The 15,912-nt window shown below is 38.1% G+C and overlaps 1 protein-coding gene across 4 annotated transcripts in view; it reads left to right on the forward strand.

Annotated features, from left to right (window-relative positions):
• The window catches only part of GKAP1 (G kinase anchoring protein 1), an 80,867-nt gene that overhangs the window by 49,944 nt on the left and 15,011 nt on the right, over positions 1 to 15,912 (forward strand). For 2 of the 4 annotated variants that reach the window (XM_059072311.2, XM_067041273.1), the window contains one exon: positions 11,274 to 11,430. The exons of 1 other annotated variant lie outside the window; for it this stretch is intronic. In XM_059072311.2, the coding sequence (XP_058928294.1) occupies positions 11,274 to 11,430 (157 nt within the window). The remainder of the gene's footprint in view (positions 1 to 11,273; positions 11,431 to 15,912) is intronic. One more of the 4 variants, XM_067041272.1, reaches the window with a different exon arrangement.

A 15,912-nucleotide genomic window follows, 5' to 3' on the forward strand; every position in this document is an offset into this window, starting at 1 on the left:
TTTATTGTTTTTGTTCCAGTAGTAAATGGGAATGTTTCCTTAATTTCTCTCTCAGATTTTTCATCATTAGTGTATAGGAATGTAAGAGATTTCTGTGCATTAATGTTATATCTTGCTACTTCATTAAATTAATTGATTAGCTCTAATAGTTTTCTGGTAGCATTTTGAGGATTCTCTATGTATAGTATCGTCATCGGCAAACAGTGACAGTTTTACTTCTTCTTTTCTGATTTAGATTCCATTTATTTCTTTTCCTTCTCTGATTGCTGTGGCTAAAACTTCCAAAACTGTATGAATAATAGCGGTGAGAGTGGGCAACCTTGTCTTGTTCTTGATCTTAGCGGAAAGGGTTCCAGTTTTTCACCATTGAGAATGAAGTTGGCTGTGGGTTTGTCATATATGGCCTTTATTATTTTAAGGTAGATTCCCTCTATGTCTACATTCTGGAGAGTCTTTCTCATAAATGGGTGTTGAATTTTGTTGAAAGCTTTACTGCATCTGTTGAGATTTTCATATGGTTTTTATACTTCAGTTTGTTAATATGGTATATCACATTGTTTGATTTGCATATATTGAAGAATCCTTGCAGTCCTGGGATAAACCCCAGTTGATCATGGTGTATGATCCTTTTAATGTGCTGTTGGATTCTGTTTGCTAGTATCTTGTTGAGAATTTTTGCATCTGTGTTCATCAGTGATATTGGCCTGTAGTTTTCTTTTTTTGTGATGTCTTTGTCTGCTTTTAGTGTCAGGGTGATGGTGGCCTTGTAGAATGAGTTTGGGAGTGTTTCTCCCTCTGCTGTATTCTGGAAGAGTTTGACAAGGATAGGTGTTAGCTGTTCTCTAAATGTTTGGTAGAATTCACCTGTGAAGCTATCTGGTCCTGGGCTTTTGTTTGTTGGAAGAGTTTTAATTACAGTTTCAATTTCAGTTCTTGTGATTGTCTGTTCATATTTTCTAGTGTTTCTGGTTCAGTCTTGGAAGGTTGTGCTTTTCTAAGAATTTGTCCATTTCTTCCAGGTTGTCCATTTTATTGGCATAGAGTTGCTTGTAGTAATCTCATGATCCTTTGTATTTCTGCAGTGTTAGTTGTTACTTCTCCTTTTTCATTTCTAATTCTGTTGATTTGAGTCTCCTCCCTTTTATTCTTGATGATTCTGGCTAATGGTTTATCAATATTGTTTATCTTCTCAAAGAACCAGCTTTTAGTTTTATTGATCTTTCCTATTGTTTCCTTCATTTCTTTTTCATTTATTTCTGATCTGATCTTTATGATTTCTTTCCTTCTGCTAACTTTGGGTTTTTTTTTTTCTTCTTTCCCTAATTGCTTTAGGTGTAAGGTTAGGTTGTTTATTTGAGATTTTTCTTGTTTCTTGCAGTAGGATTGTATTGCTATAAACTTCCCTCTTAGAACTGCTTTGCTGCATCCTGTCATTATGTTTTCATTGTCATTTGTTTCTAGGTATTTTTGGATTTCATGTTTGATTTCTTCAGTGATCTCTTGGTTATTCAGTAGACTATTGTTTAGCTTCCACGTGTTGGTATTTTTTTTCCTGTAATTGATATCTAGTCTCATAGCGTTGTGGTCGGAAAAGATTCTTGATATGATTTCAATTTTCTTAAATTTACAAAGGCTTGATTTGTGACCAAAGATATAATCTGTCCTGGAGAGTATTCCATGAGCTCTGGAGAAGTAAGTGTATTATATTGTTTTTGGATGGAATGTCCTTTAAATACCAATTAAGTCTTTCTTGTTTAATGTATCATTTAAAGCTTGTGTTTCCTTATTTATTGTAATTTTGGATGATCTGTCCATTGGTGAAAGTGGGGTGTTAAAGTCCCCTACTGTGATTTTGTTACTGTCAATTTCCCCTTTTATGGCTGTTAGCATTTGCCTTATGTATTGAGGTCCTCCTATGTTAGGTGAATAAATGTTTACAATTGTTAAATCTTCTCTTGGATTGATCCTTTATCATTATGTGGTGTCATTCTTTGTCTCTAGTAACAGTCTTTAAAGTCTATTTTGTCTGATACATTGTTATTCAAACTTTCTTTTGATTTGCATTACCATGGAGTACCTTTTTCCATTTCCTCACTTTCAGTCTGTATGTGTCTCGAGATCTGAAGTTGGTCTCTTATAGACAGCATTTATATGGATCTTGTTTTTGTATCTATTAAGGAAGTCTATGTCTTTTGGTTGGAACATTTTATCCGTTTACATTTAAGGTAATTATCAGTATGTATGTTCTATTGCCATTTTGTTAATTGTTTTGGATTTGTTTTTGTAGGTATTTTGCCCCCTTTCTTCTTTTGTTCTCTTGTGATTTGATGTGTTTATATTTAGTATTGTATTTGTATTCCTTTTTCTTATTTGTGTGTATATCTGTTATAGGTTTTTGGTTGGTGTTTACTGCAAGGTTTTTGTATAGTAGTGTACATATATACGTGATTGCTTTAAGTAGCTTAACCCTTAATTTCAAATGTCTTTTAAATATCTTGCATTTGTATTCTCCTCCCCTCATGATTACTGTTTTTTATATCATATTTTATGTATAATTGTTTTGTGCATTCCTTAACTGCTTATTGTGGATATAGATGATTTTACTACTTTTGTCTTTAAATCTCCCTAGAAGCTTGGTGTATGGATGATTTCTTACCTTTACCGCATGTTTGCCTTTACCAGTGAGCCTTTTCATTCTGTAATTTTCTTGTTTCTAGCTGTGGCCGTTTCATTTTTGCCTAGATAAGTTCCTTTAACGTTTGTTGTAAAGCTGGTTTGGTGGTACGGAATTCCTTCAGTTTTTGTTTGTCTGTAAAGCCTTTGATTTCTCTGTCAAATCTGAATGAGAGCCTTGCTGGGTAGAGTATTTTGGTTGTAGGTTTTTCCTTTTCATCACCTTAAATATATCATGCTACTCCCTTCTGTCCTGCAGAGTTTCTGCTGAAAAATCAGCTGATAACCTTATGGGAGTTCACTTGTTTGTTATTTTTTGCTTTTCCCTTGCTGCTGTTAGTATACTCTCTTTATCTTTAATTTTTGTCATTTTAACTACAGTATATCTTGGTGTATTCCTCTTTGGGTTAATCTTGTATGAGACTGTGCTGCTTGGACTTGGGTGACTGTTTACTTTTCAAAGGGAGTTTTTTAGGTATTATCTCTTCAGATATTTTATCAGGCCCTTTCTCTCTTCTTCTTCTTCTGGGACCCCTGTAATGTGAATATTTGTGCTTTTGATGTTGTCTGGGAGGTCTCTTAAACTGTCTTCTTTTCATTCTTTTTTCTTTTTTACTGTTCAGTGGCAGTGATTTCACTGATCCATTCTTCTGAAGTATTTAGTTTACTATTGAGTCCTTCTAGTGTATTTTTCATTTCAGTTATTGTATTCTTCATCTCTGGTTGTTCTTTGTGGTTTTGTAGCTGTTTGTTAAAAACTTCTGACTTCTTGCTCTGTGCATCCATTCTCCTCCCGAGTTGGATCTTCTTTATGATCCTACTTTGAACTCTTTCTCGAGTAGATTACCTATCTCCAGTTCACTTAGTTCTTCTGGGGTTTTATTTTGTTCCTTTGTCTGGAACATATTCCTCTGATGCCTCATTTTGTTTACGTTTCTATTCATATCTCTGTGTATGTGATAGGTCAGCTCCGATTCTTGACCTAGGAGAAGTGGCCTTCTGTAGGAAGCATCCTGTGTGTCCCCACTGTGCACTCTCCTCTTGGCACCCAAGCTGTGTGCTCCAGGGCTTCCCACTAAGAGAGCTGTGTGGTCCTTTTTTTGCAGCAGGTTCACTGTGTGAGCAGTCTGGTAGCCTTGATTGGCCCCTAGTCTGCTTAGTTGCTAGGCCCTGCCTTGTGCAGATGCTGTTGGCTGCTGTTTAGCAGGGCCTGGTCATAAAGTGGCTGGATTGGATGCAGTCCCAGGGAGCCCCAGGGCTAGTATTGGCTTACTGGTGGACAGAGTCAGGGTCCTGAAGACTGTGGCTGTTGCCAGTCCACCGTTGCCAGATCCTGTGGTTAGTACTGGAATACTGGCAGGGAGAGCTTGTCCTAGAGTCTGACTGTTGTAGGTCCCAGGGATCTCAGAGCTCGTTTCAGATTTTTTTTGGGAGGCAATTCCTGATATAGTTTTTGGGTCCACGGTGTCCCAGAGGTTGCTTTGGCCAGCTAGTGGGCAGGGTCAGGGCCTGGCTGGTCCCAGGGTTGGGTCTGGGATCCTGCATTGCAGGATCGTAGGTTTCTTACTTCTGGTGTCTGCCCACAGTGGGTGAGGCTAATCTAGAGCTTGTGCAGGCTTGCTGGTGGGAGGGCCCGATGCCTGGCCACTGGTGAGTGGAGCTGGGTCTTGGCCCTCTGGTGGGCAGGACCGTATCTATGGGCATGTTTAGAGGCAGCTGTGGGCTCAGGAAGTCTTCAGGCAGCCTGTTTGTTGATGCCTGGGGCTGTGTCCCTGCCCAGTTAGTTGTTTGGCCTGAGGTATCCTAGCACTGTAGCCTGTAGGCTGTTGGGTGGAACCAGGTCTTGGAGCTAATGAGCCCAGATGTCAGCCCCCATAGCAGCAGTGTTCACACAGCTGAATGTTCCCCAGTATGTCTGTCATCAGTGTCTGTGTCCCCAGGGTGAACCGCATCCACCCCCCACCTTTCCAGGAGACTCTCCAAGACCAGTAGGTAGATGTACTCCTGTCAAATTACTGCTTTTGCCCTGGGCCCCGGTGTGCATGAGATTTTGTGTGCAACCTTTAAGACTGAAGTCTCTATCACCCCCAGTCCTGTGGGGCTCCTGCAGTTAAGCCCCACTGACCTTCAAAGCTGAATGCTCTGGTGGCTTGTCTTCACAGTGCTGGACCCCTGGGCTGGGGGGCCTGACATGGGGCTCAGAATTCTCATTCCTGTGGGAGAACCTTTGCAGTATAGTTATTCTCCAGTTTTTGGGTTGCCCACCTGGGAGGTATGGGATTTGACTGTGTCACGAGTCCACCCCCCCCCACCCATCTCATCATGTCTTTAGTTGTAGAAGATCTTTCCTGGTAGGTTCTAGTCTTCTTCATCAGTGGTTGTTCTGCAGATAGTTGTGAAGTTGGTGTGCGTGTGAGAGGAGGTGAGCTCTTGGTCTCTGTACTCTCCCGTCTTGATCACTCTTCCCTTTCAGTTGCTGATGTCACAAAATTACATCTTCATGCATTGCATGCCCCAAAACATAAACTGATAATTATTTTAAGTGCATTAGTCTTTCAAGTTATGTAGAAAACAAGATTTGGAGTTACAAATGAAAGTTATGTTAATGTTAGCACTTACACTAATAATTGTTTTTGTTCCTTTAAACATATTAGTCTCTTAAATCATGTAGAAAACAAAAAGTACAGTCACATGCCATTGTTACAATAATACTTGCTTTTATAATTACCCTTTACTGATATGTTTATTTCCCCATGTGGCTTTGAGTTACTGTCTAATGTTCGTTCTTTTTACCTTCCCAGCACTACCATGAGTATTTCTTGCAGGGAAGGTCTAGTGGTCACAAACTCCCTCAGATTTTGTTTTTCTGGGAATGTCTTGATTTCTCACTCACTTTTGAAGGAGAGTTTTGCCACATATTACATTCTTGGTTGAAAGATTTTTTTCTTTCAGTATTTTTAATATTTCAGCCCATTGTCTCCTGGCCTTCAAAGTTTCTGATGAGAAAACTGCTTATGATCTTATTGAGGATCCCTTGTATATGATGATTTGCTTCCTTTTGTTGCTTTTATGATTTTATTTTGTCATTGTCTTTTTTTTTTTTTTTTTTTAATTGGCTGCATCAGGTCTTCGTTGCAGTGCGCGGGCTTCTCTCTAGTTGTGGCATGCGGGTTTTTTCTCTCTAGTTGTGGGTTCCAGAGCACGTTGGCTCTGTAGTTGCGGTGTGCAGGCTCCAGAGCACGTGGGCTTTGTATTTTGTGGCACGTGGACTCTCTCTAGTTGAGGTGCGTGGGCTCAGTAGTTGTGGCATGTGGGCTTAGTTGCCCCATGGCATGTGGTATCTTAGTTCCCCCAACCAGGGATTGAACCTGCATCCCCTGCAGTGGAAGGGGGATTCTTTACCACTGGACCACTGGGGAAGTCCCTTGTCATTGTCTTTTGAAAATTTATTATAATGTGACTTTCTGTGGGTCTTTTTGAGTCCATCTTACTTGGAGTTCTTTAAGCTTCTTGGATGTTTATAGTCATGTCTTTCATCAGATTTGGGAAGTTTTTAGCCATTATTTCTTCAGATATTCTCTCTGCCCCTTTCTGCAGATATTCTCTGTGCCCCTTTCCATCTCTTTTCTTCTTCTAAGACTCGCACAATTTGTATGTTGGCCTGCTTGATGGTGTCCCACAGGTCCCTTAGGCTCTGTTTGCTTTTCTTCAATCTTTTTCTTTCTGTTCCTCAGCCTAGATAATTTCTGTTGTCCTATCTTTACGTTTACTGATTCTTTTTTCTGCCTGCTCAACTCTGCCTTTCAGTCACTCTAGTGAATGTGTTGTTTCAGTTATTGTACTTTTTTACCTCCAGAATTTCCTTTTGGCATCTCTTTAGATTTCTTTTTTTAATCCCTAATTACATTTCCATTTTGTCCACACATTGTTTTCTTGATTTTCTCCACATCTTCCTTTAAATCTTTGAGCATCTTTAAGACAGTTGTTTTAAAGTCTTTGTCTAATACAACTGCCATAAATAAGTCTTTTTCAGGAACAGTTTCTATTGATTTTTTTTTTTTTTTTTTTTGTGGTACGTGGGCCTCTCACTGTTGTGGCCTCTCCCGTTGCGGAGCACAGGCTCTGGACACGCAGGGTCAGCGGCCATGGCTCACGGGCCCAGCCGCTCTGCGGCATGTGGGATCTTCCCGGACCGGGGCACGAACCCACGTCCCCTGCATCGGCAGGCGCGGATTCTCAACCACTGCGCCACCAGGGAAGCCCCTCTATTGATTTCTTTTTACTTTCAATGGGTTATACTTTCCTGTTTCTTTGTATGCCTTGTGATTTTTTGTTGAATATGAGACATTTGAGTTTAGTAATATGGTAACTCTGGAAATCAGATTCTCCTCCTCCCTCAGGGATTGGTGTTTTTTGTTACTGTTTTGGGGTTTTTGTTTTAGTTTTTTTTTTTTGATTGTTGTAAACTTAATGTCTTAGGTCTTTTCATAGCGTTCCCTTGGGCATTCATAGTTACATTCTAATTTTCCCCTTACAGGCAGTTGTTTTTGAATGGCCTACTTGTTTTTAATAAGCTGGTCTTTATTTTATTTTTTCAAACATTAATATATATTTTTAATTTGTTATTTTATTTTTGGCTGCGTTGGGTCTTTGTTGCCGTGTGCAGGCTTTTTCTAGTTATGGCAAGCGGGGGGCTATGCTTTGTTGAGGTGTACAGGCTTCTCACTTCAGTGGCTTCTTTTGTTGCGGAGCATGGGCTCTAGATGTGCGGGCTTCAGTAGTTGTGGCCTGCAGGCTCGGTAGTTGTCGCTTGCAGGCTCTAGAGTGCAGGCTCAGTAGTTGTGGCTTACAGGCTTAGTTGCTCTGTGGCATGTGGGATCTTCCCGGACCAGGGCTCAAACCTGTGTCTCCTGCATTGGCAGGTGGATTCTTAACCACTGTGCTACCAGGGAAGCCCATGAATGGCCTATTTTTAAAAGTCTGGCTCTCAAGAGTGGAAAAGCAAAATATGAGGGGGGAGGGGAAGGGCGCTAGCTCTTTAAATCCACTCGAAGTCACTTCAGCTAGAGGGGGAGGGGCTTGTAACAATGAGGGGAGGTGCAGCAACAACAACTGCCTGCCTTTTTGTCTCTTGGTCTGCATCTCTGTAATCAGAAGCGGCAATTAGTGACCAGAACACAAATCCCCATTATTTGGAGGAGAGGCTCCTTGCTGCCCACCCTGGCTCCCATAAGCTGTGTACAGGCTGCTCCAGGAACATGTACACAGCTGCCTGCCACATCACTGAGGGTGGTGGATAGGTAGTTGCTACTGTGCTAAGAGCTGAAATTGACCAAAATTTACTGCAGTTTACCATCCAAGAGTTTCCCTGGAAGTTACAAGCCTTCAACAGACTTCAGAGTTCCAAAATAGTTGTTCTAAAATCAGACAGATTCTGCCAATGCAGTTATTGTCTGTGTGAGGACACAGGTTCCTGGTGCTTGCTACTCTGCCATCTTCACAGAATCTTCTCCATGATCTAATTTTGAGTTAATTTTTGTGTGTAGTGTGAAGAAAGAGTTCAAATACACTTTTGGCATGTTTATATCCAGTTCTCCTAGCACCATTTGTTGAAAACAATATTGTTTCTTTAATGAAGTAACTTGACACCTTCATAAAAAATAAATTGACCATAAATGTGAAGGCTTATGTCCAGTCTCCTAATTATGTTCCAGTGATCTATAAGGCTATACTTACACAAACACTGTACTGTCTTTTTCATTATATTCTTGGCACATAATAGGTGCTCAGAATTTTAAATTGAATTGGCTGGACTTATTAAAGAATCTGTGTTCTTAACACTTGCTGCATTTTTGTCTTTTTTCTGTTGAGGTGTGTGTGTTGGGGGAGGGGGGACATTGTTCGTTCATTTTTGTTTCATTTCTCTGTAGTTTCCTGTCAAGATATCTTTTGAAAACTTCTATCCTTAGGCTGAAAAGAAATTTTATGCCTCACTAAAGAAAAAAATATCAAGGATAGAGTACCCTTTGGGATAGGCATGCTGGTAATGGTAGCAGCTATCAAAAAACAGAGGACCTTAGTTGGAACTGCAACTGCACTATTTAAAGTAGTGAAATCCAGAGGCTGATTAGTTGCCATCATCATGCTGTACCTTCCATAGAAGCTCAGCAGTGTTTTAAGCATTGTTGTATTCATTGCTTTAAAATGAAGTTTTATCAGAATATACTGGAAGTATTTTATGAAGTATTTTTTGAGTTATAGCTGTACCACTTGGCAGTAGAATCACTCATGAGCAAGTTATTTTAACTTTCCTGTAACTATGATTACTTTGTGGGGAAATTATTCTTGCTCTATCAATTTCTTACAGTGTTAATGAGATTCAACTAAAGGGATGTTTCTGTAAGTGCTTTGCAAAATATAAAGTGCTCTACAAACATTTAAAATATTATTTGTATATTAAGCACTGATACACACTTTTTTTTTTTCTTTCAAACACTTTCTAAGATAAGGTGAAAGGAAAAGGATGAACAGTCATTGAACTGTTGGGTCATTTGCTAACAAATACAGTTGAAGTGGGTAAAATTAGGAATATTAAAGCTCAAGAATGTGGGACATAGGGAAAACCTATGAGAGTGAGAGGAACATTTTCTTCAGTCTCTGTCTTGTGACAGGAAGTTGGAAAGGAAATGATACTTTTCTTGGAGAACATATAAAATCTCTAACTTTACATAATTGAGTAGATTGTGATACAGTCTTATCATTTGTGTGTAGAATTTATGTAAAAATTGTTTTTAAATATACTTTAGAAGTTTGAGCAATACAAGGCTAGAGTAGTTAAGGCAGTGTGGTATGGCATAAGGGTAGACATATTAAAAAAAAAAGGTAGACATATATGTTGAAAGAATAAAATTAAGAGTCCAGAAAGAAGCCTTTATATTTGTGTTCAGTTGATTTTGGACAAGGGTGCCAAGACAATTCATTGGGAAAAGAATAATCTTTTAACAAATGATGCTGGATAGCCACATGCAAAAGAATGAATTTGGAGCCCTTCTCACACCATATGCAAAAAATAACTCAAAATGGATTATAAACTTAAATGTAAGAACTACAACTATAAAGCTCTTAGAAGAAAATATAGGAGTAAATCTTGATGACCCTGAGTTGGGCAGTGATTTCTTGGATAAATTGGACTTTGTCAAGATTAAAACTTTTGTGATACTAAGGATGCTGTCAAGAATGTGAAAAGACAACCCACAGAATGGGAGAAAATATTTGCAAATCGTGTTTGATAAGAGACTTGTTTCTAGAATTTATAAAGAGCTCCTACAACTCAAAAATAAAAAGTAACCTAATTAAAAATTGGGCAAAGTGGACTTCCCTGGCAGTCCAGTGGTTAAGACTCCATGCTTCCAATGCAGGGGGGTACAGGTTCGATCCCTGGTTGGGGAACTAAGATTTCATGTGCTATGTGGTGCAGCCAAAAAAAATTTTTTTAATAATAAATTCACATGTAGTTTAAAAAACAAAAAAATTGGGCAAGCTATCTGAATAAATGTTTTTTCACAAAGATATACAAATATCCAATAAGCACATGAAAAGATGCTTAGCACCATTAGCCATCAGGTAAATGCAATTCAAAACCATAATCTCATTCACACCCACTTCACACTCACTAGGGTGTTTATAATTTGAAAAGATGTATAATAACAAGTGTTGGTGAGAATGTGGAGAAATTAGAAGCCTCATACACAATACATTGACAGGTTGTAAAACAGTATGGTCACTTTGAGAAACTATTTGGCAATTTTTCAAAAGGTTACACATAGAGTTACCATATGTCCCAGCAATTCTACTTCCAGGTATATACCCAAGAGAACTGAAAACATGTCCACACAAAAACTTGTTGCATGAATGTTTACCGGAGCATTATTCATAATAACCAAAAGGTAGAAACAGCTCAAATGTCCATCAGCTGATGAATTGAGAAATAAAATATGGTGTATCCATCAGTGGGATATTATTTGGCAATAAGGAATGGAGTGCTGATAGATGCTGTAATATGGATGAATTTTGAAAACATGTTGCAAAGTGAAAAAAGCCAGTCACAAAAGACCTATACAGTATGATTCCATTTATATCAGATGTCCAGAATAGCCAAATCTATACAAACAGAAAGTAGATTTGTGTTGCCTAGGGAACAGCTCAGGGGAGGGATTAGGAGGGAATGGGAAATGATGCTAATAAGTTCTGGGTTTCTTTTTGGGCTGATGTAACTTTATAAATGGGTTATGGTTGTACAACTCTGTGAATATATTAAAAACCATTTATATTTGCAAATTAAATGGGTAAATTGTATAGTATATGGATAAAAAATAATTTAAAAATCAAGCAATACCCAACTCAAAAAATATGAAGTAAAGAAAAGGACATTTGCAAATATATCTCTACTGGTTATCTTCTGGAGATAGAGAAGAATCAGATGGTTGATTGTCTCTGTGTTATTTTTTTTTCATTCTCTATCCTTCTAGTGGCTGACCAGGTTTATTAAATGCATGCACTTTTGTGTTGATTGATAGTAGATCTTAATTCATTTTTGACAGGAATTGAGTTCTTCTCAGACTTTATCACATGATGGAGGATTCTTCAATAGACTGGAAGATGATGTTCATAAAATTCTTATTAGAGAAAAAAGAAGAGAACAGCTTACAGAATATAATGGAACAGATAATTGCACAGCTCATGAACACAACCAGGCATGTAAAATAGAAAATTCTCTTAAAATCACAGTGAAATTATTTTTCTTCTTTAAAAAAACCTAAGCAGTGGAACCCAATTATGATTGTATAAAGTTACAGTTTTAGGATATTATCTTAGTCATTATTACACAGATACTTATATTAAAAAGTATGAAGTACTTCTTTAGTTGATGAATATTTATTGAGCATGTGCTATAATGATAGGTATTGTTAGGCACCAATGTAGGGGAGTGGGAATATCAAGATGGATAAGACCATCCATGCGTTAGACAGAGTAGTGGGGATAGGAGGAGAGAGAGTGTAAAAATATCATTCAGCATGATGAAGGCTTTAAGAGAGATATGAGCAATAAAAAAGAGGTTTTTGAATAGAAAAGGTACTAGATCACTCCTTGGGTGAAATGGGAAAGGTATATAAAGAAGTGACATTTGGGATGGATTTTGAATGGTGAATAACTATAAACTGAGAAATGGAGAAAACCTAAGGCAGCTGCAAGAGCAATGGCCCAGAGCTATGAAAAACCTTAGACTGAATATTCAGGAAACTGAAAAATTCTGCATCTAAGAAGTATAGACTTAAGTGAGTGTGGGATAACATGACTAGAGAAATAGATTGGATTTAGATTATAAAGGTCTTTTTATGTGAAACTAAGAAGTTAGAATTTTATCCTGCAGACCAGGGGTTGCAAACTATGGCTGGCCAACAGTCTGTTTTTGTAAGGCTCACAAGCTAAGAATGGTATTCACATTTAAAAATATTGTTTGGAGAAATATAGAAAGAAAGAAAAGATCTTATCCTATAGAGACCTCTAAGTCTGCATTTATTTTTCTCACCACAACCACCAGTCTTCTCTTTTACTTCCTCTTAAACTGTGAATCTGTTCTTTACCTTATATTGACCTCCAGTACTTAATGGTCAGTCATTCAACAAATTAAAACACTTGATGTGTTGTGTTATATAGGACACAAAAGAAGCCATACTCTTAAGAACTTGTCACTCAAATGCAGCAATAATATTGCTTTATAAAAACGCTATACCACATGAAAATCTATTTTCAACTTAGTATGGGAAATCCTTGCCTGCCCTGAGGTACTCGTGAGCTTCTTCCTTTCTGGCATTGAATTAAATTTTGTTTTCCTGTCTTGTCTTGACTGTCAAATTTTATGTACAGTGCAAGCAACTGTGTTAACATTTATAGTTAGCATATTTGTTTCCTCTTTTTACATTGATTATGATTTTCCCCATTGTGGTTCATATCTTATTTTTCTAAGTCATCTCAGATCATTGTTGGATAGTAAGAATGATATTAATATACTTGAGCAAATAATAGATGTTTCAGATCTTCTGTAGGGCAAAGTTGGGTACACATAAGTTTAAATTATTAAGTAATGTTAATGATATTTTAAAACCAAAGTGACAGTGCAGTATAGTAGAAAGAGAACAGTCTTTGAAATCAAACCTAATAACAAAATATAGCACTGCAGCTTATCAGCTGTGTTACATTGGAATGAAATTACCTGCCTTTCATGCACTGTTATTATGAAAACTAGCAATTATGATGTAAAATGTTTAGCAGAGCATGTTGTACACAGCATGCACTTGATAATTGTTTTTGTACAAGGTGGAAAGTGGTAGATCCAAAAAAGGTAATTCATAGGAATGGAGATGAGAGATGGCTTTATTAGGAGAAAATAGCTTTTGGTTTTTGTGGGTTTTTAAAAAAATATTTATTTATTTATTTGGCTGTGCCAGGTCTTAGTTGTGGCATGTGGGATCTTAGTTGCAGCATGTGGGATCTTTAGTTGCAGCATGCAGGCTCTTTTAATTGTGGCATGTAGACTCTTAGTTGCAGCATGCAGCATCTATTTCCCTGTCCAGGGGTCTAACCGGGGCCCCCTATATTGGGAGTGCGGAGTCTTAACCACTGGACCACCAGGGAAGTCGGAAAATAGCTTTTGAATTGGAATTTAAGGGACAGTAGAATTTGAACATGAAGAAGTGAGGGAGAAGAAACTGGAATGTCAGAGTAAAATAATGGAGGCAGTGAAGAATAAACCAGTTTAATTAAGACAAAATTCAAAGAGGAGCATAGTATAAATATGGCACAGTGGGTTTGGATGGATTGTGGAGGACTTAAAAGCCTGATTTATGATTTAGTCTGGAGATAATAAAGAATTTTTGAAAGTTTTTAAGCAGAGGACGAAGTTCTATATGGTAATACTAATTTCATTGCAGTGCCTAGGAAGAACTGAAGGAAGGTGAAAACTAGTGATAGGAATTGGACAATATGCCGTATGGTAAGGATGTAGAACAACAGTAACAAATTACTAGTGGTAATGTAATTTGGTATGACCATTTTGGAGAACAATTTGGCATTAACTTTTAAAGTTGAAGATGATGGGGAAACTGTGTTTTAGAAATTCTACATTAGATTAAACCCTGAAGACATCTTCAACAAGAATGATTCAAACTCAGTTGTTTGTGACAACAAAATCAGTAGGAGAAATGAATGAGCTACAGCAATACATAGCAACATGGATGAATATCAAAAACAATCTTTAGGGCTTCCCTGGTGGCGCAGTGGTTGAGAATCCGCCTGCCGATGCAGGGGATACGGGTTCGTGCCCCGGTCCGGGAAGATCCCACATGCCGCGGAGCGGCTGGGCCCGTGAGCCATGGCCGCTGAGCCTGCGCGTCCGGAGCCTGTGCCCCGCAACGGGAGAGGCCACAACAGTGAGAGGCCCACGTACCACAAAAAAAAAAAAAAAAAAAAAAAACAATCTTCAATGAAAAAAGCAAGTCACCAAATAGTAATAGTTTGATGCCATTTATATAAATTTCAAAAAATAGCAAATTTAATATATTACTCAGGGATATTCTAAAAGACTAGCAAAGGAAGAGAATAACAAACACAAAATTCATAATAGTGGATATTTTTTTTTGGGGGGGAAGGGATGTATTGGGGACAGGCACATGGAGGATACCAAAATACTGGTAATGTTCACACAATCTGCATATTGGTTTATTTTTCTTTTTACCTTACTTGTGTCATTCCTTTAAATATTATTTTTGCACGTGCAAAACTTTTTATCATTAAAAAAACTAGGATTGGGGCTTCCCTGGTGGCGCAGTGGTTGAGAGTCCGCCTGCCGATGCAGGGGACACGGGTTCGTGCCCCGGTCCGGGAGGATCCCACATGCAGCGGAGCGGCTGGGCCCGTGAGCCATGGCCGCTGGGCCTGCGCGTCCGGAGCCTGTGCTCTGCAGTGGGAGAGGCCGCAGCAGTGAGAGGCCAGCGTACCGCAATAAAAAATAAAAAAAATTAAAAAAAATAAATAAATAAAAAAATAAAGAAACTAGGATTTTTGTCACGTCATTGAGTGTAGTGGGGAAAAAGAAAGAGTGAGGCCATTAAAAATAATCTTTTTATCTACCTCCTTCCTCTCCCCCTTGCACTCCTTTTTCAGAGAAAGAAAGCCCTTCTTTTTGCAAAGGTTAAAATTCTTTTAAACTGTACATTAATATACCAGAAATTTTTAAAGGTGAAAAATAAATCCATCCTTGTTCAACCAGTCTTAACATTTGGTTTCATTTTTGAATAGTACTTTTCTAGGAAAATGCCACATGTATAGGTATTTAAAAAATAACTAATGATAAGGACTATAGTTTTTGGTAGCCCCTTATGTAAACCATCGTTATAGTCTGTCAAATCAACATGCTGTAATTTGTTTAAGGTCATTACCCTAATATTGAACATTTAGGTTGTTTAGAATTGGTCACTTGATATTCACTGAATATATTCATATATTTAATTTTTTTATGAATTTATCTTTGGAATACATTCTTAAAAATAGTAATTGCATCAAAGCATGTAAACATCTGTGTTGCTCTTGATGTGTTACCAACATTGTCTTCTAGCAGCAGAATATGAGTTTACTAACTTCCACAGCTTCACTGGCATTCCCTCTAATGGCCTTCGGGGCTCTGTTTTATCAATTGTCTTTGTGGCATATTTCACTCTCTTGTTCTGTGAATACCTTATACTCACTGTGTCCAAACTAGAGGTCATCATTTTCTCTCCAAACCAAGCATTTGGCTTGACTTCATCATTTCTGTTGTAGGTTTTATCATTTTATCCAGATATTCAGCTGAACCTCCTGTTTCACTTTTCTGTTTTTTCAAAGTTTGGGAGTTTTTAATCTTTGAAATAGTTCTCAGATCTATCTTCTCTTCCATTCTTATTAACATTTCTCTAGTTTAGGCTCTCATTATCTTTTACTGGTATTATTTCAGTAACCTAGTAAGTCTTTCTGCATCCTGCCTTCTAATTATAGGTAATTTATCTTCTATATTGCTAACAGATGACTTAAAAAAAAATTTTTTTGGCCGCACCACATGGCACGTGGGATCTTAGTTCCCTGACCAGGGATCGAACCTGTGCCCCCTGCACTGGAAGCACGGAGTCTTAACCACTGGACCGCCAG

The sequence above is a fragment of the Kogia breviceps genome, chromosome 8 (assembly GCF_026419965.1).
Source record: "Kogia breviceps isolate mKogBre1 chromosome 8, mKogBre1 haplotype 1, whole genome shotgun sequence".
NCBI classification, from domain to species: domain Eukaryota; kingdom Metazoa; phylum Chordata; class Mammalia; order Artiodactyla; family Physeteridae; genus Kogia; species Kogia breviceps.